Source organism: Hyaena hyaena, unplaced genomic scaffold, assembly GCF_003009895.1.
Source record: "Hyaena hyaena isolate Hyena2069 unplaced genomic scaffold, ASM300989v1 scaffold_158, whole genome shotgun sequence".
NCBI lineage: Eukaryota > Metazoa > Chordata > Mammalia > Carnivora > Hyaenidae > Hyaena > Hyaena hyaena.
In genome coordinates, this window is record NW_024080790.1 from 65,899 (window position 1) to 87,010 (window position 21,112).

The 21,112-nt window shown below is 50.8% G+C and overlaps 1 protein-coding gene across 2 annotated transcripts in view; it reads right to left on the reverse strand.

Moving 5' to 3' along the window:
* The window catches only part of DYSF (dysferlin), a 203,486-nt gene that overhangs the window by 2,111 nt on the left and 180,263 nt on the right, over nt 1-21,112 (reverse strand). For both annotated transcript variants that reach the window (XM_039239562.1, XM_039239561.1), the window contains 10 exons: nt 20,590-20,760; nt 19,323-19,465; nt 17,321-17,460; nt 15,978-16,066; nt 15,619-15,714; nt 15,069-15,210; nt 10,863-10,962; nt 5,006-5,184; nt 3,305-3,414; nt 1,793-1,940 (listed from right to left, as the gene is read on the reverse strand). In XM_039239562.1, coding sequence (XP_039095493.1) covers nt 1,793-1,940; nt 3,305-3,414; nt 5,006-5,184; nt 10,863-10,962; nt 15,069-15,210; nt 15,619-15,714; nt 15,978-16,066; nt 17,321-17,460; nt 19,323-19,465; nt 20,590-20,760 — 1,318 coding nt within the window. The remainder of the gene's footprint in view (nt 1-1,792; nt 1,941-3,304; nt 3,415-5,005; nt 5,185-10,862; nt 10,963-15,068; nt 15,211-15,618; nt 15,715-15,977; nt 16,067-17,320; nt 17,461-19,322; nt 19,466-20,589; nt 20,761-21,112) is intronic.

The window sequence follows — 21,112 nt, forward strand, 5'->3', positions numbered from 1 at the left end:
TGTCCCTCCTTCCCTGGCTGCACTGTGTCTCCTGGGGAGCCACGCTCCCCAGCGGCACAGAGCACGTCACCTCCTTCACCCCCACAGCACTCCCTCACCTCCTGGACACACACCTCGTGCTTAGTGAAGGCCTCGCCTGAACTGAGTGGCATCCGGATATGCCCAAAATGAGAGGAGGTGAGCCTGAGGACAGGAGGGCAAGGGGAACCTTGCCTCCCCACCTTGGCAACCTGGGCCTCCCCAAATGCGGGGGAAACACTGAGCGGAGGCCTGGGCCTGACTCCTGATGCGAGGCCACCACACTTGCACACGCCCTTCCGTGGCCCTGTATCTGTGATTTTGCTTCCTTTGCTTCAAAAGGGCCCCCCAAACTGCACGTGTTTAAGGGCCCTACAACCTGGACCCTCACCCTAGACCACAGCCATATTTAGCCAATTGGCCATGACTCTTCCTGGAACACGTTTCAGCATGGCACTCCAGGTGATCACAGCCAGCTTAGAGGGCCTGGCCTGCAGCCCGACACATCAGCCCTCCTGGCTCTAGACCCTCCTTTGTCACTTATGGCCCAGAAAGTAGCGGGAGCCTGGACGTCCAGACCAGACAGAACTCCTGCTATTCCTCACGGCCCGTGATATTAGGAACTGGAGCGGATGGCCATGTGGTTTGAACTGTCTTCCTGGTAGGAGGTGTGTGCTGCTCATATGAGGCCCGGCCAACCACGGCTGGAGAGAGCTCTCCATCCTCCTTCTCCTCCTGGAGGAGTCACAAAGCAAAGAACGTACAGACAAGCAATTCCCAGAGCAGACAGGCCACTGTGGGGATAGTGCCCTCGACCGGCAGCTTGGTGCTGAGCAGGACTGAGGCCCACCGTGGCCAGAACCGCAGACGAGGGGCTGTGTGCGGATTGTCAGGCAGACCTGAGCCAGTCCCTTCCCTTCGCTGGATGGCTGTTCCTTTGCCATTAGAATCAGGGTGACACAGGGTTGGTTATGCCATTCTCTCTACTTTTATATCAATTTAGAATTTTCATATGAGAAAGTTTTTTAAAAATTTAAAGAGCATTAAAAATCGGGAATTAGCCTGAGAACACCTCAAGGTCTGAAGTTCCAGAGACACAGTGGGATGGGGGACTGGAGCGTCTTCGGGGCTCCCCTGATGAGCTGTGAGGTGGGGAAGCACAGACAGGGAACAGAGCCCCTGATATTCCTCCCTGGGAGGGACCCCGTGAAGCTGGGGGTACAACAGCCTCACTAGAGTGGCCCCTGCAGCTCTTTGCCAGGCATCGGCTGGCTTCTTACCAGTGCCACCGATGTTGCCCTGGTGAGAAGCTCCCGGGCCAGCCTCCTGCCAGCCCACGCCTTCTCCCAAACCCAGCTCACTGCAGGAGGCAGGACACACTCTATCAAGGTCCTCAGGTGGACACCTCTCTCCCGGCCTTAGGGCCTCCATTCCTCTGGACCTCAGCAGGTGCCATTGTTACAAACAAAGGGAACTTCACCTCTGCCATCCACAGACCCACTTACACACGCTCCTTCAACAAGGTTCCCCTGCCCAAGGTGCCTCACCTTCTGCCAACATTGACTACAGATTCTACAGGCTTGCTTAGGACAGCCATATCTCCCCATCGAGGGCAAAATCCCAGTTCCCCCCACTGGAAAAGTAGGACTTTGTCCCAAGGGTAGGACTTTGTCTCTACCAGCTTAAGGACTCCCCAGAGGAGGGGCTATGCATCCCTCATCAGACCAGGGGGTCCTCCACGGCAGAGTCTAGGCCTCCCCCCAGGCCTACTCACCGGGAAGGCATAGACGAAAATGCCCAGGAACAGCAGTAGGATAAAGAGAATGATGAAGAGAATAATGGCGCACCGGAACCGCCGCCATAGGATGAACTTCATAGTCTTGTACGGAGAAGTGAACCAGAGGAAGGAGGTATCAGGGCGCCTGGAAGGGAGACCCCAGAGGTCAGCAGGGCACTCCCTACCAGGGCCGCCTTCTCTAAACCCTGCTCCCAGATCACCCCAGCCCTCCACCATTGGTCCCCAAAACCTGCTCAGTCTCAGGACCCCCAGCCCTTTTCCTGTGCATCCCCTTGTCCTCTGAGCCTTTGCCACAGCATGAGCCTCCCCCATGCTCCCCTCCTCTTCCCGGTGCCGCCAAGCCTTAGGCACCCTCAGAGCCCCAGTTTCCAGCCACCAGCTCCCCTTCCTGACTCAGAACTTAATCACAGACTAGAGATTTGGGAGCCAGGCAGAGCCTCAAGGAGCTGCCACATTAGGTGAGCTATGGCCCACCGAGCCCCAGCTAAGCCAAACCACCTGCCTAGATGCACATGGCTGGTCCATGGTCAGGGAAAGATGGTGGGAAGTGAACCCAGAAAGCTGCTTTTCTCTCACTCACAGCCAAGAACCTCAAAACCTTCCCCTAGGCCATCTCTCAACTTAAAGAGCACGCAGGATGCTGTGTCTCAATAGTGGCTGTTTTAACATCCCAGTGCACACCACAGGGTGCACCGGACCTCTCACTTTCCACCCGGATCCCAACATCCTGGGGCAGGGACACTCCTCACAGCTCTGCTGGCCCCATGGCACTGGGGACAGCACCAAAATCAAGTGGTCCATCTGCGCCTAGTGCCACCCGAGCCAGAGTGTGGAGGGACCCAGCAAATATAGCTCTCTGCACTGCCCGCCCCCCCCCCCCCAGCAGTCCTCCTGCCCCCAGTAACTGCTTTCAAGTCTTCCACATCCACTGGATTGGTCTATATCCTTTAGGGGCCTATGAGGCAGGGAAGACAGGGACTCACAGATGAGAACATTAAGGCTGAAAGGCCATTTGAAAGCCACATTGACATCATAGGTAAGCCATGGTAGACAACCTGGTCAAGGTAAAAACCTTGATTGGGCTCCAGAGCCAATCAGAACAGGTATGAGAATTTTAGCTTCACCACTTTCCTAGCAGAATGACTGCTCTTTAACTTTGCCAACATGATTTCCTCATCTGTAAGATGGGGATGTTAACAATGCAGCAGGGAAGGTTCCATTCCGCTACATACACATACCATGTGACCACATGCTTCACACACAGTCAACACCTACCCAACAGTCTCTGCTTCCTGAATGAGCTGAGGGGCCTGGTATGCCCTAGAATGATGCCTGTCACCTGCCCTAACTTACCGTGTGGCTTAGGACAAGTCACATCCCGCTCTGAACCATGTGGACCTTGTGACCTCTGCATGGCTATGCAGTGGCTGCCTCCTGAGTCACAGCTCCCAGCCCCCTGGCCATCAAGGGTAAGGACTGGGCACTAACCTTGGGTCCTCGAGCTTGGGGTTCATGTTGGGTTCATCCCGGCCCTGGCCAGCAGGCCGCTCCTCGTGCTCACTCTCTGCTACGATTTCCAAGGTCATTTCCAGTTTGCCCTGAGGGGACAGAAGGGACCTGGTAAGGGACACAATGCTCTGCCCCATGGCTTGGGGAGGAACCCGGCCAGAACAGACAGAAGAAGAAGAAGAAGAAGAAGAAGAAGAAGAAGAAGAAGAGAAGAGAAGAGAAGAGAAGAGAAAAAGGGAAGGGGAAGGGGAAGGGGAAGGGGAAGGGGAAGGGAAGGGAAGGGAAGGGAAGGGAAGGGAAGGGAAGGGAAGGGAAGGGAAGGGAAGGGAAGAGAAGAGAAGAGAAGAGAAGAAAAAAGAAAAGAAAAGAAAAGAAAAGAAAAGAAAAGAAAAGAAAAGAAAAGAAAAGACAGGGTTGATCTGATCACAAAAGCACGACTGCTCCTTGTTGAACATTTAGAAACTACAGAAATGTATGAAGGAGAACATCACCCATACTTCCACTATGTGGAGATGAGCACCGTTCATATTTTTATGCATCACAACAATTTTCCTCTGCAAGTATATGAAATATCTCACTGTGTATATAGAGTTCTAGAGCTTGCTTCTTTCACTTAGAAATATATTATGTTTCACTATATAATTATATATTCTTTAAAGTTTGCTTTTTAATGGCTATAAAAACATTCTACGGGATGGTTGACCACAATTTATTTAGTAAACCACTTATTTTGGTTCATTTAGGTTGTTTCCAACTCTTTGATGTTATAAATAATGCTGCAAAAAAAAACACCCCAAAGCCTACATTTTTAATTGTGTCTGTTTATTTCTTTAGGAGAGATTTTTAAAAGTGGGATGACAGAGTCCAAGGCATAAATATTGTTAAATCCCTGGCTATATATTACCAAATTGCTTCCCTACATGGTAAAACCATTAGCCTCCCAGCAGAAGTAAATGAGGGGCCTGTCTCCGCATCTTCACTAGCAATGAGCATTTAGATTTTTTTAATGTCTAATTTAATAAGCAAAAAATGTTTTCACATTTAAAATTCTTCCTTTAATTACTAGGGGGAAATGAACCTTTTTTTAAATGTTTAATGGCCATTTGTACTTCTTTTGTGTATTATCTATGCAGGCCCTTTGCTCATTTTTCTTTTGAGGCGCTAGTATTTCTTAATAAGTGTTCCAATTCCTTCTTCAACAAGAGTATTTGATTTCAAGGTCCACTTTAGAGGTTGGCTGGCTGCCTGTGGTTTCTCAGTAAACTGTCAAGGGTCCACTTCCTCTCCGGAGCAAGGACTGTTCTCCAGGGTGTCACAGCATCCCTGAGCAGACCTCTGGGCCAGGAGAGCAGTACAAGGATGGTCCCCGTAGGATCCTGCTCAAATGGGAGAGGCAGTCCTCAGGTTCTCCACAGGATGCCCAGGCCACAGATTCCCAGGCACCAAAGAGCAGAGTATACATTAAACAGGGTCCGCAGGAGGTAAGGGTATCTTTCCATTTAAATAGGCTTCCTGGGACGAAAGCCTCAAGGAGAGGAAGGCTGGGAACAGGAAGAGAAGAGGGGCAGTGCCTTGGAAGACAGAGAGAGGCAGGGTAGGAGAGAGGGAGAGCACCATATATGTGCCCAGTGATAGGAGGCTACTTGGGCACCTGCACTAGGCTGGAGGGAGCCGACTTACCGCCAGGATCTTCTTCTCGCCCTCTTCTGCCACACAGGGCCACCAGCCCTTCACAGTTTTCTGTTCAAAAAGGGACACAAACCACTCCGGGTGGAAGGTGTCATCCAGCTGGTCCAAGGAGCATTTCTCGGCTGTCTTGGCAGGTTTGGGCATGTGGTTGAGGTCCAGCTGCAAGGAGCCTGCAGCAGAGGGGGGTTATTCTGCCAATGGTTTCTTAATCACTGCCAGCCTAGGGCTACCCCTGGGGCTGAGCCGTTTCCAGAAAAACTGTCACCTCCTCCACTTGGATCCATGGGCTTAGCCTCAGGTGGCATCCCACAAACTCTCCATTTCCCCACCCATTGCCTCTCATTACATGTACACAGCTTCCCATACAACTACTCACATACCCATATGCTCATTAATCTACGCTTATTGGTTCACCCTTCACAGGGCTTCCCACATGCTCAATTTCAGCTTGCATTGTACAGATCCATTCATTCACCCATTGTCTCCATCCATCCATCCATCTTTTTTTTTTTTTATTTTTTTTTTTATTTATTTCTAGGAGAGAGAGAGAGAGACAGCGTGAGCAGGGGAGGGTCAGAGAGAGAGGGAGTCACAGACTGAAACAGGCTCCAGGCTCTGAGCTGGCAGTCAGCACAGAGCCCGACGCGGGGCTCGAACCCACAAACCGCAAGATCATGACCCAAGCGAAAGTCGGACGCTTAACCGACTAAGCCACCCAGGTGCCCCCATCCATCCATCTTTTAAATTGCTTTCATTGTGGGGGCGCCTGGGTGGCTCAGTCAGTTAAGTGTCCGACTTTGGCTCAGGTCATGATCTCATGGTTCGTAGGTTCAAGCCCCGCATCGGCTCTGTGCTGACAGCTAGCTCAGAGCCTGGAGCCTGCTTCGGATTCTGTATCTCCCTCTCTCTGACCCTCCCCTGCTCATGCTGTCTCTCTCTCTCTCTCTCTCTCTCTCTCAGAAATTAAAAAAGAAAAAATTAAAAAATAAATTGCTTTTATTATGGTAAAATATATATAAAATCTGTCACTTTAGCTATTTTTAAATGTATAACTGAATGGTGTTAATTACATTCACAACATCATGCAATCAATCACCACTACCAATTTCTAAAACTTTTTCATCCTCCCAAACAGAAACTTTGTACCCATTAAGCAATATCGCCCCATTCTCCCCTCCTTTCAGCCCCTGATATTCTCTAATCTCCTTTCTGTCTCTATAAATTTGCCTATTCTAGCTATTTCATATAGGTGGGATCATAAAATATTTGTCCTTTTGTGTCTGGCCTATTTCACATAGCAAGCTTTCCAGGTTTACCCATGTTGAAGTATGTCTTAGTACTTCGTTCCTTTTTATAGCTCAACAATGTTCCATGGTATGGATAGACCACGTTGTGTTTATCCATTCATCCGTCAATGGGACACTTGGGTTGTTGCCACCTTTTGACTGTTGTGAATAGAGCTGCTCTGAACTTTGGCATACAAGCGCCTCAGTCTGGGTTTTCAATTCTTTTGGGTATATAACTAGGAATAGAATTGCTAGGTCATACAGTAATTTCCGTATTTGGTTTTTTGAGGACCTGTCAAACTGTTTTCCACAGCAGCTGCACCATTTTACATTCACACCAGCATGTTTGAGGCTTTCCAATTTCTCTACATCCTCTCCAACACTTGTTGTTTTCCACTTTTTGTTTTTATTTTTAAAGCCATCCTGGTAAATGTGAAGTGCTATCTCACTGTGGTTCATCCATCCATTTTTTTCATCTGCCCACCTACTTCTCCAAGCAGCCATCTTCTTATACTGTTTATCTACTCATCAGTTTTATCGATCAGCTCCCTGTATAGCTCCATCTCTTTGGTTGAACCATATGAAAATGGTATTCAACTATCTTTGACCTATAAAAGCAGCAATTTCATGTGGTTTCACCTAATCCAATCACAACAACACGTTGAAGTCAATGGGATTGGAGCATGAATTGCTGAAGGGATTCAGTGAGAGAGATAAAACTAAAAAATGTTTTCTGAGGCCAAATTAAAGAAATTCTTGAATACCATGCAAAAGAGATTAGATTTTTTTCAGTGTGGAATGTTCAATTACTGTAAGTATCCACTGATTGGATCTATTTGTCTAGTTTTCTTTTTTTCCACACATCCATTTGGCCCTCCACAAACCCATCTGCTTTGATCTAATTATCTCCATCCCTCCATAACTACCATTTGTTGAGCATTACGTCTACCCAATAATCAGGCTGTTAGTCTATCCATCCATTTGTTCAATTCTGTATCAGCGTTCATATATCTATCAGCCCACCCACACGTCTCTCCATCCCTCAGGTGTAGGTGAACATTTATTTCCCATTTTAAATATGGGCCTAGTGTAACATTAAGAAAAATCAGGATATTAAACCATACGTGTGTGTGTGTGTGTGTGTGTGTGTAACATGAAATTATCCCAGCATGATCTACATACAAGACTCTAAGGAAACACAGTATTATCTCTGGATGGCAAGATTATAGATCTCAGCTATTACTTTTTTCCAAAGTACTAAGTATTTTTAAAAAGCAAAATATGTAACTAGAAACACATTATGAAGGAGAAAAAAGTGGTAGTTATAATAGTTTTATTTTTAAAAACAAAAGATGAGCCCATTTAGTTTATTTTGAACACTATTTTCTCATTCAGTAAAAATGCAGCTTTCTTTGTTTTTCTTTTTAAATTAATTCTCTAAAGCCTCGTCTCATAAAGGAAAGGTTGATAGAAAGATGCCAAAAATTTTTTAAGTCTGTAAGCAAAAAAGACTCCATAAAAAAATTAAAAAGCAGCTGAAAAACTAGGAGAGGGGCGCCTGGGTGGCTTAGTTGGTTAAGTGTCCGACTTTCGCTTAGGTCATGATCTCGCGGTTTGTGGGTTCGAGCCCCGCATCGGGCTCTGTGCTGACTGCCAGCTCAGAGCCTGAAGCCTATTTCAGTCTGTGACTCCCTCTCTCTCTGACCCTCCCCTGCTCACACTGTCTCTCTCTCTCTCCTAGAAATAAATAAAACATTAAAAAATTCTTTAAAAGACTGAACTGTGGAGACCAAGACACAGTGTCCAGGGACTGGTTTGCCCTGAAGTCCTGGTATTTATTTGTTGATCTGAATTCTCTGTGGTGTATATAACTTAGCATCCCAGAATTGTTATCGAATTATTTACTTATAGGGAATGTCTAGGTTAATTCTTATAAGATGGAGCACATTGTGTTCGTTTGTTTGCTTGAGGAATAATTGAATAATGAACTTCTTTAATACCTCAAAATATTTTTACCTGGTATGAAAACTCATTTACAAATAAATCAACAGTCTGCTTTCAGTATGTNAAAAAAAAAAACTAGGAGAAATTATTTGGAATGTGTCCTTACTATATAAAAAGCTCTGAAAATCAAAAATAAAAGACGAACAAGCTGAACAAACCCATGAAAAATAAAATCTCACCAACAATACGGATAATAAGTACATTTTTAAAGTTCTACCTTACCAGGAATAAAGAGATGCAAGTAAAAACTTAAAACAAGGTGTTAGATTGGCTTTTTTTTTTTTTTTTTTTTTAAAGAGAACACTGGTAGCAAAAGTTTGGGGAAAATGACACCCTTATCCAAAATGGGCACAGGTGGGAGTAAAATGTAAACATAAAAATGTAAAAACGTTCTAGAGAGCATTTGAACAAAGTATTTCAAAAACAACGAAAATGTATAAAGACCCTAAAAATCGACTTCTTACAGTTCAGGAAAAATATATAGGCTTCAGAGATGGGTGCCTGAGGGTGACACTCACATTATTAGATCTAAAGAGGAGCTGAGTACCCACCAAGAGAAGAGAGGCAGAATAGGGCCCACCAACAGGCAAGGATTAAGGACGATGAGGCAGATATAAATGAGGCAGGAAACTACCAACAGAAAGGATGTTCTTGAAATATTGAGCTTTCCCCCAAAAGAACAGGGTATAAAACACATGTGTGCTATAAACTCACATTGCTTTCTCTACATGCCATGGATGATTATATATGTGTGTGTATAAATACACACATAACATATATGTGTTTGCTTATATATGAAATAACATATGCCAAAATATTAGTGGAGGTCATCTCTAGGTAGAGAAATTTTAATACAGAAGTAAAGGGAGGCATTGTTGATCTATATTTCCTAGTTTTTCTACAGGAATTATGTATGACAGGAGAATCGGCAAAATAACAAAAGTGCAACCGATGCCCTGATTTTGACAGGCTGACTCTTTTACAGTGACATTCTGCAAGAGCCCCCCATCCTCTGAGGGCGGGTGACAGGCCAGGGGTGGCAGGGGCAGGGTGGGGAGTGGAGCTGGGGGAACAGGCAGCCCTCCTCCTCATCCCTGCAGGGGCTGCTCCTCAGAGCGTCCCCTGCAGGGGCCCAAAGGCTCAGCAAAGACCAATTCACCTTTCTGCAATCAAGGGCCACCCAAGAAGGGCTCCAGTGATTCGTCCAAAGCTGCCCTGTCCCCAGGTGGCAGAGTGGAACAGGAACCCAGGAATGCCTCTCTTACAAGGCTCACTTCTTTTTTAATTTTTTTTTTTAATGTTTTATTTATTTGTAGGAGAGAGAGAGACAGTGTGAGCAGGGGAGGGTCAGAGAGAGAGGGAGTCACAGACTGAAACAGGCTCCAGGCTCTGAGCTGGCAGTCAGCACAGGGCCCGACGCGGGGCTCGAACCCACAAACCGCAAGATCATGATCTAAGCGAAAGTCGGACGCTTAACCGACTAAGCCACCCAGGCGCCCCGGCTCACTTCTTTTTTAAATTGAGTTAAAACTCACGTAACATAAAATGTACCATTTTAACCATTTTTGTGTAAAACTCAGTGGCTTTTAGGATATTCGGAGTTGTGCAATCACCAGCACTATCAAATTCCAGAACATTGTCATCACTCCCAAAAGAAACCCCATCCCCATCGGCACTTTCAATCCCCTTCTCCCAGCCCCTGGCCAGCACGAGGCTACTTGCTGCCTCTGGATTTGCCTACTGCAGACGATTCCTATAAATGCAATCACACAGTATGAGTCCTTTTGTGACTGGCTTCTCTCATTTAGCATGGTTCATCCATGTTATAGCACGGATCCGTATTTCCTTTCTTTCTGTGGCTGAATAATGTCCAATTGTATGGCTAGACCACACTTTCTGGGTAACTCTTGCAGTTGTGACAGGGCTGTTACTCACAGTCCCATCTGCTGGCCCGGTGCAGCCATCCTCCTCGCCCTGCATCTCACCCCGTCCTTACCACATCCTTCAGCCCAGCTCAGGTTTCTGCGCTCTTCTCCCCCACAGGAATCCTGCCTGGGGGCTTGGAGGATGGAGCCGCGGTGGCTCGTTCACTCATCACTCAGGCACAAGGGTGAAGACTGACTTGTGGCCCCCACTTACTAGGCCCGCTCTGCCCGGTCTAGACAGGGGTTGAGGTGGGGGCATCCCGTCAAGTGTGAGGCCAGACAGCCGGCGACAGCCTGGTCACGTTTGCCCTGCCTTCAAACCTGTGCTTTTCCTCTCTTCCTTACGTGCCTGCCTCCTACCATCCAGTGTAGCCCAGCGTTCAGGCCCACCTCTGCTGACAGGCCCCTCTGACTGCTCAGGCACTGCTCTGTGTCACAGATCTTACTCAGTAACAGGGGGCGGTGACCCTGAGCCAACTGAGGGCAAGAAGTAGGACCACTCCTCCTGCCAGCCTTCCCAAGTGTGACACACGTGTGTGCACATGCACGCACACACACACACACACACCGGGGGGGGGGGGTCTGGATCAACTCCCAATGTGCAGGATGGTGCTGACCAGAGACGGTGCTCACCCAGAAAGTCGTCAAAGGAGAACTTGTCATTGTCCCAGATCTGAAATACCACTCGTGCTGGGATTTTGCTCTCGGTCTTGTCCAGCCTCCAGAAAGCATCCTGGCCCAAAGGAGGAAGCAGGAAAGCAAGATTAGAGAGAACTGTGGCCCCTTCCAGCCTGGAAGGCTGCTGGAGGAGGCAGTGAATGGGACATCTCTTAGGGACTTGCCAGAACCAGGACTTGGAAGGAAGCTTGCCAAGATCCCAGCAGAAAATGTTCAAGGACCAAGGAAGGACCCATGCAGGCTGACTTCACATGAGGTGGCTCCTTTAAGTCTCCCAAGTCCATGGATGGAGGCTTCATACCCATTTTACAGATGATGAAGCAGAGACTTGCAGAAGTTAAAAATTTGCCCAAGATCTGACAGCTAATGATGATAATATTAATCTGCACTTCCTATGTGCCAGCCCTTTACTGCCATGAGCTCATCATCTATCCTTCCAACAACCTATACAGGACATGCTGCTGGCCTTACGGCTGTCAAAACCAGAGCAAGTAGCTTGCCCGAGACACACCACTGAGAAGCAGTGCACCGGGATTCAAACCCAGGCAGTCAGGTTCCAGTCCTGCTCTCGCCTCTAAATCCTGCTTTGCCCGTGTGCTCCTGGGGACAGGGCTGGCTAGCTGGGAGCCTGGGCCCTGCTGTCACCAGGAGGATCCCCCTGACACACTGGTGGAAGGAGCTGACACCAGGGCTTGTAACTTCAGCTCCTCCCTCAGCGTGGCAACCCACCCCGTCTTTATCTCCAAGAGCTTGCCCTGGAGCAAATCCAAAGCCCCAGGTGCTGTCAAGTTCACCACCCTCGTGCTCTTCCTACTCCACCTCCCTCAGGCCACTCCCTGGACCAGCATTATGCTGGGTTTCATCCCACGGAGGCCTTGCGGAGGAGCTGAGGGGTAAGGACAGGCACGCTGCGGCCTGGGTCCACCCCTGAATCCAGCCACACTCAACCCGGAGGACCATCGCTGGGGCTTTCCCGCTCACACTTGTCCTCTGTCCTCTCGCTGGAGCTTCTGCTGAGTGAGTGGCAAGGACAGGAAACACTGCGACGATCTGGAGTCCTGGGGGACAGACTGGGGTGTTGGGGAGCACTGCTGATACAGAGGGCTTGCCTGCTCCTGGGCACACTGTACACACAGGCTTGCCGCCCAGCCAGGGCTGTGCCCGCTGTGTGGCCACCCCGGGGCACATAGACCCACGGGGCTCCTGAACCAAAATCCATGCCCTGTGAGGAATGGTCACCTTGCAAAGCACACAACTGCAGCTTGGACCACTGCCTGATTTGGCGAGGGGCTCGTGCCCCCAGCTGGCCCCTGTCTGGTGCCTCCCCTCTTCCGCGCCCCAGCCCTCCTGCAGGTGCCTGCCTTCTCTGGCGGGGCTTTTATGGCCAGCTCCGCAGGCCCGCCTGCACAGGCCGCCAGCATCCTCCATTCCTCCGGCCGGCCCGGTTTATGGGCTCAGTAATGAGCCAGAGGTTCAAACAGCCCCTGGTGGGAGCAGCTGGGCTGGGGCTCCAGCCTGGGGAATGGCCCCCCAGGTCCCAGGCGCTCATTACGCTCCCGGTCTGGGCCCTTTTACTAGCTGTTTATTTGCAGGGTGGGTGCCTGACGCGCAGGCAGGCCCCAGTGGGTGTGCTGGGCTCCAGGTGGGGAGCCAGGCCGGGGCGACCCGCGGTGGTTCAAAGCAGCCGGATGAAAGGAGACCTTGTGCTTTACGACAGTCTCGTCTGGTTAATGGGGTCCCCGGAGGGCCTGCCTGCCAGAGGCCTTGAACCCCTCGGCAGAGGCCTGGCTCTGCGGCAGGACTGGGGCGCCCAGAGGCCGTGCAGTAACCCCACACTCTCCCATCCTCAGACTCAGTCCTGTGGCCCAGGCCAGCTCATTGGTGCCTCAATAGGGGCACGGCTCCACCTGCCTCCTGGGTCCCTTCCCCCCACAGAGGGGCCAGCTAGCTCTTCCTGGGTCAAGCCAGCTCCCCCCTCACGTTCCTGCTTGACTTCAGAGCTCCCTGGGCTCTGTTTCTCAACCTCCTCTTCTGTCCTCCACCCGTACCTCCAGCTACCCTCTCTTGGAGCATGGTACCCTCTGGAATTCCATTCCCCTTGCCCCCCCACCCCCCCCGGGGGGCCTCTCCTGGACTCCCTGACCGTCTTCCTTCTCTCCACCCTAGCAGCCCTGGTAGCCTTCTCGTTCTTCCAGGGCTAGCCCAAGCCTATGGGTTGGGCCACGGTGGGTCAGCCCAATTCTCTCCTTCTTCCTTGCCGGTACCTGTAATACTGACATAAAACGCCATCATTGCCAGAATGCAACCACCTCAGATTCTTAACCAGCAACTCCACTCGGGTCCTCAGAACTTCCAGGTAACTCTCTCAGCATCACAATGAGCTCTCTCTGTCTCTCTCCCTCTTCCTCTCCCTCTCCCTATCTCTCTCTCTCTGTTCCCTCCCTCACTCAGCACAATGGTTACTTCCAGCCTTCTTCATCTACCTCAGGTCACCTGCCTCAGTGCCAGGATATTATCTCTCCTCCTACTTTGTAGAAAAAACAGAGCCTCTGCTTCCTGTGACTCCTTGCCTACCTCTCCACCTGTCACAATGAAGGGGGTAGTCCCGCCTCCCATCTAAACAGGCCACTCTGCATCTCTCAGGCTCAATTTCCCATGCACACCTGGCCCCTTGTATGTCGTGCCTGAGCCCTCCCTTCCCCATTCCCGGCCCCCACTCTCCCTCTGCCCACAGCAGAGAGGCAGTGCGTGTTTGATTTAGAGCTCTTCCCCAACAAATGCAGCACTTGCTTTGTTATGGAAACAACTCGTGCTAGACAAACACCCTGAGCAAAGGCAAACAAGATTAAACCTACAAACAGGCTAGGTTTTCCTTGACTGCACAGAACCCAAGGCTGTTGCTAAATTCTGCCTTCTGGCAGGAACTACGCAGCAATCCCTGGGTGAAAGCATTCATTTAACCTTGTTTAACCCTCTTTTCTTTTGTTTGATGGTTTCAGAATGTTCAGTGGACCATTTTGGTTTCTCTAAAATGCAGATGATCCCGTGTGTAAGGCTGGGAAGGGGTCACGCGGAAAGAATGGAATGAACAGAGCTAAGAAGACCTACCTAAGTGGCACATAGGAAGTACATTCTCTATTTCCCTCCTTTAAGTCACTCAGCCATTCAAGAGAGAAAGAGGAGTCGCAGAAGCTTTGCGGCTTGAAGCCTTGAGCCACCTCAGGAATGAAATGGGGCCAGAGGAACCTCAGAACACCAGAGCAGCATTCACTTTGCTGAAGAGAGAGCGCCCCAAGGTGGAATGGTGCTAAGTGGGATGCAGGCGGGCAGAAGCTCCAATGGGGGTGCCCTCTGCTTCCATTCCGCCTGTGCTCTGGGGCCTCCCCGAGGACAAGTGCAGTGCCCAGGAAGGAGGCCGCCTGCCTCAGGATCTGCCTACTTTAGGAAAAATGAATTTGTTGCCCAGGTAAGACCTAAATGGAGAGGTGCTGAGACACAGAGAGCTGAGGGACCCACCTCTGCCCTCTGGCTGATGCACCAGGTCCCCCAGGTGCTTTCTGCCTGCAGTGAGGTCAGGGAGGGAGGAGGGCAGTGTCTTCGGCCTGGAAGACCACAGCTGCTCCCAGTAACTGTCCAGCGTGGACAGTGACCACAGGCACCAGACACAGAAATGTGGGGTATGAGGTAGCAGGAGAGACTTAGCTAAGCAACCCCAATCCTATGGACAACCCAACCCATAGGCAAAGCTCCGAGGAATATCGCCCTGTGGGGTTTCCCCACTGCCCCTTCAATAAGCGTGCTGGGCTTTCCTACAAAAGTTCTTCCCACTCTGCCCTGTGACCCTTCCTGCTGCTTGGTTTGTCTGGGGTCAGGAGGAAAGCAGTAGTTTCAGGATCTGGACTGAGCTGTGTACGATGGTTGTGGAACTGGTGTGGGGGCGTTTGTGGGGTGGTAGCGATGCCAACGATGGCAATAACGGTAGAAATGGAAGAAGTGGGGGTGGGGAGACGAGTGATGGGCTATGGCAGTAGTCATCACGCGGTGATGGCCCAGGGGGTTCCAACACTGGGGGCAGTGGTGAGTGCTGACGATGGCAGGGCAGTCACAGGGACCACAGACAACCCCAGGACTAGCACCGCGGGGGATGGGAGCGATGCTCACCTTCTTGGAGACGGTGCACACTTGCTCAGCCGGCAGGTAGTCAAAGGGGAAAACAAACCTCCAGTTAAAGTTGCCTTCGCCTCCCAGGGACCGATAATGCACATCGGTCTTTTGCTTGTGCTCTTCAAAGCCAACCATCCAACTAGACAACATTTTAGAGAACATTCCTAATTAAGGCTTCCACCACACTATGCCTCCTCAACATAACATCCTCAGGCAGTTAAGAAGGTAAATGAACTCGGTAAAGGATAAAACAAAAATAATTCCCAAGACATCTCCAGGAAGTACCGAATGTGCCATAAATTTTAAGGCATTCTAACTTCTCTCCTGAGGGACAGCCTCAAACCTTATACGTTCAACACAGAGATTTTTGTAGAAGAAATATGGTAGGAGAATGACTCTGTAAGGGCAGAGATCACTGCCATAAGGCCCTCCTTCCTTTCTCGTTCTCTCCCTCCCCTGCACCAGAGCCCCCCACTTTCCACCACCCCAGAGGAAGCAGAGCAGCACCATGGGGCCGGGACAGGCAGGAAGGGGCATGACTCCCTACCCTTTCACATAAATATCGCTCATCTTCTCCCCCGTGATGCTGAGGTCGTCCAGGATCACGTCCTTTGTGTTCCATACAATGCAGCGAAGGAAAAACCTGTGAAGAATGGCTCAAGTCCACATGGAGTTCCCATCCAAGGGTGGGCAGTCCTTGACTGAGAAGCTAAGAAGCCAGCTCACCCAACAAGACCCCGATGCTTGCCTGGCCGGGCACCTGGCCACGCCCATACAAGAGTGGTACGCTGTGGCCCAAGTGGCCTCCCGCCCGGCCTAAGAGTGGCCTCCAGGTCCCACCCGCAGCTGGCTGCAACCATTCTGCCACTGCACGCGGCTCCAAGCCGAATGGCTGGGGTAAGTCACCTTCTGGCTCTCCGTGGAGTGATGTTGAAGGGAGGTCCAGGCCGCCCCAGGGCCTTTGGAAATAGGTCGATCCACATCTGCAGCTTCCCCTAGGGGGACAGAACTCTGTTTTCTCCCCTCCTTTTTCACTCCACCAAACCTACCAACCACCTGCTCTGTGCCAGATAGGCAGGGCACAGAGCAGAGAACATCCAGGCCCCGCCAAGGAGAGGCTCACCACCACCCCAAAGAGGAGGTGCCCTGCATGGGGCTACAGGGCCAACTGCAGCAGTGAGCCGCTTGCCCCAGGGCTGATGACGTGGACCTGTGCCTGGGGGTCAGGGTCAGGGCAGGCTTCTCAGAGACCATGATGTTTGAGTTGAGTCTCAGCGTGCTGGAGGGAAAAGGGAAGAAGGGCATTTCCAGCTGAGAGACTGAACAAAGTCACGGAGGGTCAGAGAACACAGTTTAGCCACAGGGGATTCAGAGGACTTCCATGACCAGAAACCGCTCTACCTGCCACCCTTGGCTCCCTCCCTCTGCAAGTTGGGTATTACTTCTGTCCCCATCTCACAGAGAAAGAGCAGGGATTGAGGTAACTTCTCCAGGATATATAGCTCAAGAAGGAAAGTTCACATTTCAACATCAGCTGTGCCATTCTGGGGCAGCCTCATATCAAGGGGAAGAGAGCTCTCTCCAACAGCAGAGATGATGTCCCCTGCATGTCTACAAAGGCACCTTCATTGCGACCTTGGCCTCTCTCTGCCTGTAATCTTTTCTCTCCTCCACCTCCAAAACCTAGCCCCAACCTCACCTCTTCCAGGAAGCCTCCCAGTCTCAGCCCTGGGCCTGCTGCCCTTCTGCTCACCCTCCCTCTGCATGGAGGATGCCCTTGGCCCTCCTGGTGACAGCTCTCAATGACAGCTCTGCCATTCTGTCACAGGGTGCTGGCAGCCCTGTCTGAATTCCTCACTGCAGCCTAGCCCAAGGCCAGCCAGCTGGATATCACTCACCAATGGTAGGGGAGGGCATCCTGGGCCATGCTGAAACAGCAAGGCTTTTGCATTACTCATGGGAAGTAGGAGGTCTATCCATGGGGATAGAGGAGGTGACTTGGGCTTATTCCCCAGATCCTGAGGGCTGTAGGTGTCTGGTGGAGGGGAGAGACAGGTCTCAGAGGTCCCCCACCCCCCCCCCCACCACATAGGCTACAGTGGTCACCACCCAGACTGCGGAAAAACATGTCAAGGAGGAATTGGCCAAATCCTGAGCTCCCTGCTCAATGCCTCTGGCATGTGCATGCTGTCCTTGGGGCAGAGCCAGCTGGGGGTCAGGGCTCAGGGGCCCAAGGGTCAAGGTCTTACCTGCTCAATGTCTGGCTGCAGGGGACTGTAGAGGGGCCGGGATTCCACATGCTCAGGGACCAGGCCCTGCTGCTGGAGGACATATAAGGCTAGGCGCTCTTCCACTGGGCCCAGGTGCGGGTTCAGGACCCTGCCAGCCTCTGCTCCAGAGAGAAGACAAAAAAGTTGTCAGAGCTGAGTGAGCAAGGAATGGTAGGGCTGCCTGGAGGCCTCGGGAAGCCCCTGCCCCCTCCCCCCTCACCTCTAGCCAAGACACACTTCTCATCCTCAGGTCTCACTCTCTGTAAGGGAAGCCTCACTGTCCACTGGCTCCAGACTTAAAATCCAGATTCCTCATTGCCATCGCTTCTACCAAGCCCCTTCTGGAAAGCTCTTCCTCTTTTCCACCAATACAAATCCTCCCTGCTCAGCAAAGCTCATCCCTTCCAGGAAGCCCTCCCTGACTGCTCCAAACTCTGATCCTCAGCAACCTCTACTCCTAGATTGGGCATCTAAGTGCTTTCAATACTACTATTCTCTGGTTCACACAATCTGTTCTGTTACTAGCAGTAGCTAAAATAATAGCAATAACTGTGAACTGGAACAGGAATCAGGCACCGTTCTTCATAGATATTAATAAGTTCTATCCTTATAATAACTCTATAAGGCAAATGCTATTATGGTGCCCATTTTACAGATGGCAGAAATGAAACACAGAGTAGTTACACAGCTGGTCAGCAGGACACCCTCATTTAGGAGGGTGCATGACTAGATGTGAACACCCTTCCCTACCCCCTCGTGCTTCCCAGGTACAGCTCCTCCCTGCCAGGGAGTGGGCTGAGGGCTGGCGCTGTGGATGAGATGAGGACACAGGGGTGATTCTGACCCACACAAGCCTGGCCAACCAGCCAGCAACATGAACTTGGAGCCCCCACAATAGAAGTTTTGACTGGGCATAGGTGGGCCCACATTTGTCCAAACACACATGTACACACACAGGTATGTGCACTCAGATGTGCCCTTGTTGACCAGCACAGACTCTCACAGGCACACAAACACACACACACACATGTTCATCTATCAAGCCTGCTCTGCCCACTTCAATAGATACCACAAAGGAAGGGGCACAACACTGCAGAAGGAACACTGGGCCAGGAATCTGGTTCTGTTCCTATAACCGGCTGGGTGACTCTGGGCATATCGTTAACCACTCTTGGCCTCAATGGCCTCATCTGCAAAACTAGGCAGATGTCCGACCTCACCATCAATAGCTTTCTGGCATTCCTTTCTTATGAATTTATGACCATGAGCCCTGGTCCCTGTGCTAAAGCTGCTCATAGACTAGCAGAAGGAAATGAGACCACCCCGAAAACAGATGCACATTCTATGGGAAAGGAGAATGGGGGTTGGGTTAAGGCCTAATGGAGAGGAGCTGGCTCAGTCACGACCTAGAAGAGTCAGGAAAACAGAACGAGAAGAGGTGGGGGGGCTGGGGGAATCAAAGCTGCCATTCCCCGTTTACAACCTCAGCACCAGCTCTGACATCAAACATCTCTGAAACCAGCAGGAAGTGAGGGGCCCCCTGGGCCTGTAAACACCTCCAGGGAGTCGGGGCTGCTCCTGATGGGCAGTGTAGGCCTGTGGGCATCCCAGACACACAGGGAGCATGTGGCGCAGTTCTCAGGCACGAGCACTGGGCAGATCCAGGGGCGAGCACGGACGCGTCAGGTTCTCTGGACCCCCTTTTGGGTGCTTTAGGTATAGGAGCTATGAGTGTTGGGGAAGGAAGGAGGGATGTGGGGGGGAGGCTCGGAAGATACCATGAACGCCAAGCTGGCGGGCTAGTGCAATTCAAGTAGAAAACTGTTTCGCAGGAGTAGTCTGCACCCCAAACTCCAATTCAAGTCTGACCAGCCAAAGCCAGAAGCAAACAAATCCTAACCATGACCTGGCCCCTGGCCCAACCCAATCCCTGACATAGAGGGCGAGACCACCGTGGTTCTGGGGGCCTGTGGCAGCTCACCTATTTCTTCAATGGTGTACTCTTTATCCTGAAACACCACGCGGTCTGTGTGGTACACAGGAGCCTTGACTCTGCGCTGCTGGCAGAAGAGGTGGAGGAGCTGGGAGGGGCGGAGCTGGTCCCTCCACTGGTTGGGTCCAGAGCTGAGGCCGAAACACAAGGCAAAGAAGAGATGCTCCAGGGCACTGCCCACGGCAGAGTGGTGCACAGCGACCTGTGTACCACATGCACGGTATCACCCGCCCTTGACTTTTATGTGGGCACACTCACTGGCTGTGTCTGGGGCACCCACTTTAAACACAGAGAAACTGAGGCCTAGAGACAACAGAACTTGTTTAAATACTTACTGAGTTGGGTGGGGGTGGGGGTGCATGAGTGGCTCAGTCAGGTAAGCATGTGACTCTTGGCTTCAGCTCAAGACATGAACTCACAGTTTGTGGGTTCAAGACCCATGTTAGGCTCTGCACTGACAGCACAGAGCCTGCTTGGGATTCTCTCTCTCCCTCTCTCTCTCTGCCCCTCCCCTGCTCTCTCTCTTTCTCTCTCAAAATAATTGAATAAACTTAAAAAAATAAATACTGAGTTGGAATCTAGATGTTTCCCATTTCCAGATTTAGATAATCAGACCCTAACAAGACCCCAATTGGCAAAAAGTGGACAGGGGATGTACACACGAGTTCACCTGACATCAATTCCTTGAGGCTCAACTGGCACCCATGTGTCTCACTGTCTCCTTTCGCTGTTCCCTTCTTTTTTTTTTTTTTAATTTTTTAATGTTTATTTTTGAGAGAGAAAGAGACAGAACATGAGCAGGGGAGGGGCAGAGAGAGAAACAGAATTCGAAGCAGGATCCAGGCTCTGAGCTATCAGTTCAGAGCCTGATGCAGGGCTCGAGCTTACAAACTGTCAGATCATGACCTGAGCCAAAACTGCACATTTAAGTGACTGAGCCACCCAGCCACCCCTGCTTTTCCCCTCTTCTTGATTCTTCCCTCTACAGGGGCTCAATAGTGTCTTAAGGAGAAGTGGATTACAATAATATGATAAAGAGCCAGGTTCTTAGAGTCAGACAAACAGGTTCACATCCTAATCCCACCATTTACAAGCCGTAACATTTCCTTATCTGTACAGTAGGGATAAGACCCCCAACTGGATGGAGCGAGAGAACACCTCTGAAGTGCTAAGCACGGAGCTGACACATATGAAGTGCTCCATATGCGGGGGGCAGGCCTGTTGGCAGAGAAGCAACCAGCCCCCGTGCACCTACACACAGTAGGTCTGTGGGAGTCCGCAGCGAGCTCCAAACTTGGACAGCAGCCTATTCTCCAGGTCGATGACTGTCTCCCCAATCTTTTCATCTTTGGAGAGGAGGTCATAGTCATAGAGAGTGATCTTCAGGTCCTTCTCGAGAGGCAGAGTGCAAGTCAGCTCGAACATCCTGCAGGGGGCCCGGGACAGATGTCAGGATGCTGTAGGCTCCCTGATGTTGTTGGACACAGCAGGTACTCAAGGGAGGGAGAGCAGGACAAGAGCAGGGGCTTGAAAGCCTTCCTTGGCCCCCTCCTCCCCTTCCAAGAGTGGTCCTGGGGCCCACCCTCCTAGGTCTCTTATATATCTTAAATTATTACCCCCAGCGCTCTACTGATACTGGCCTTTTCAGAGTGTGTGTGTGTGTGTGTGTGTGTGTGTGTGTGCGCGCGTGCACATACACATGTGTGTCAGATGCTCCCAAATCCTCTGGGCTGAGCTTATGGTATGTACCTGCCTGATAAACCATAAAATGAACAAAT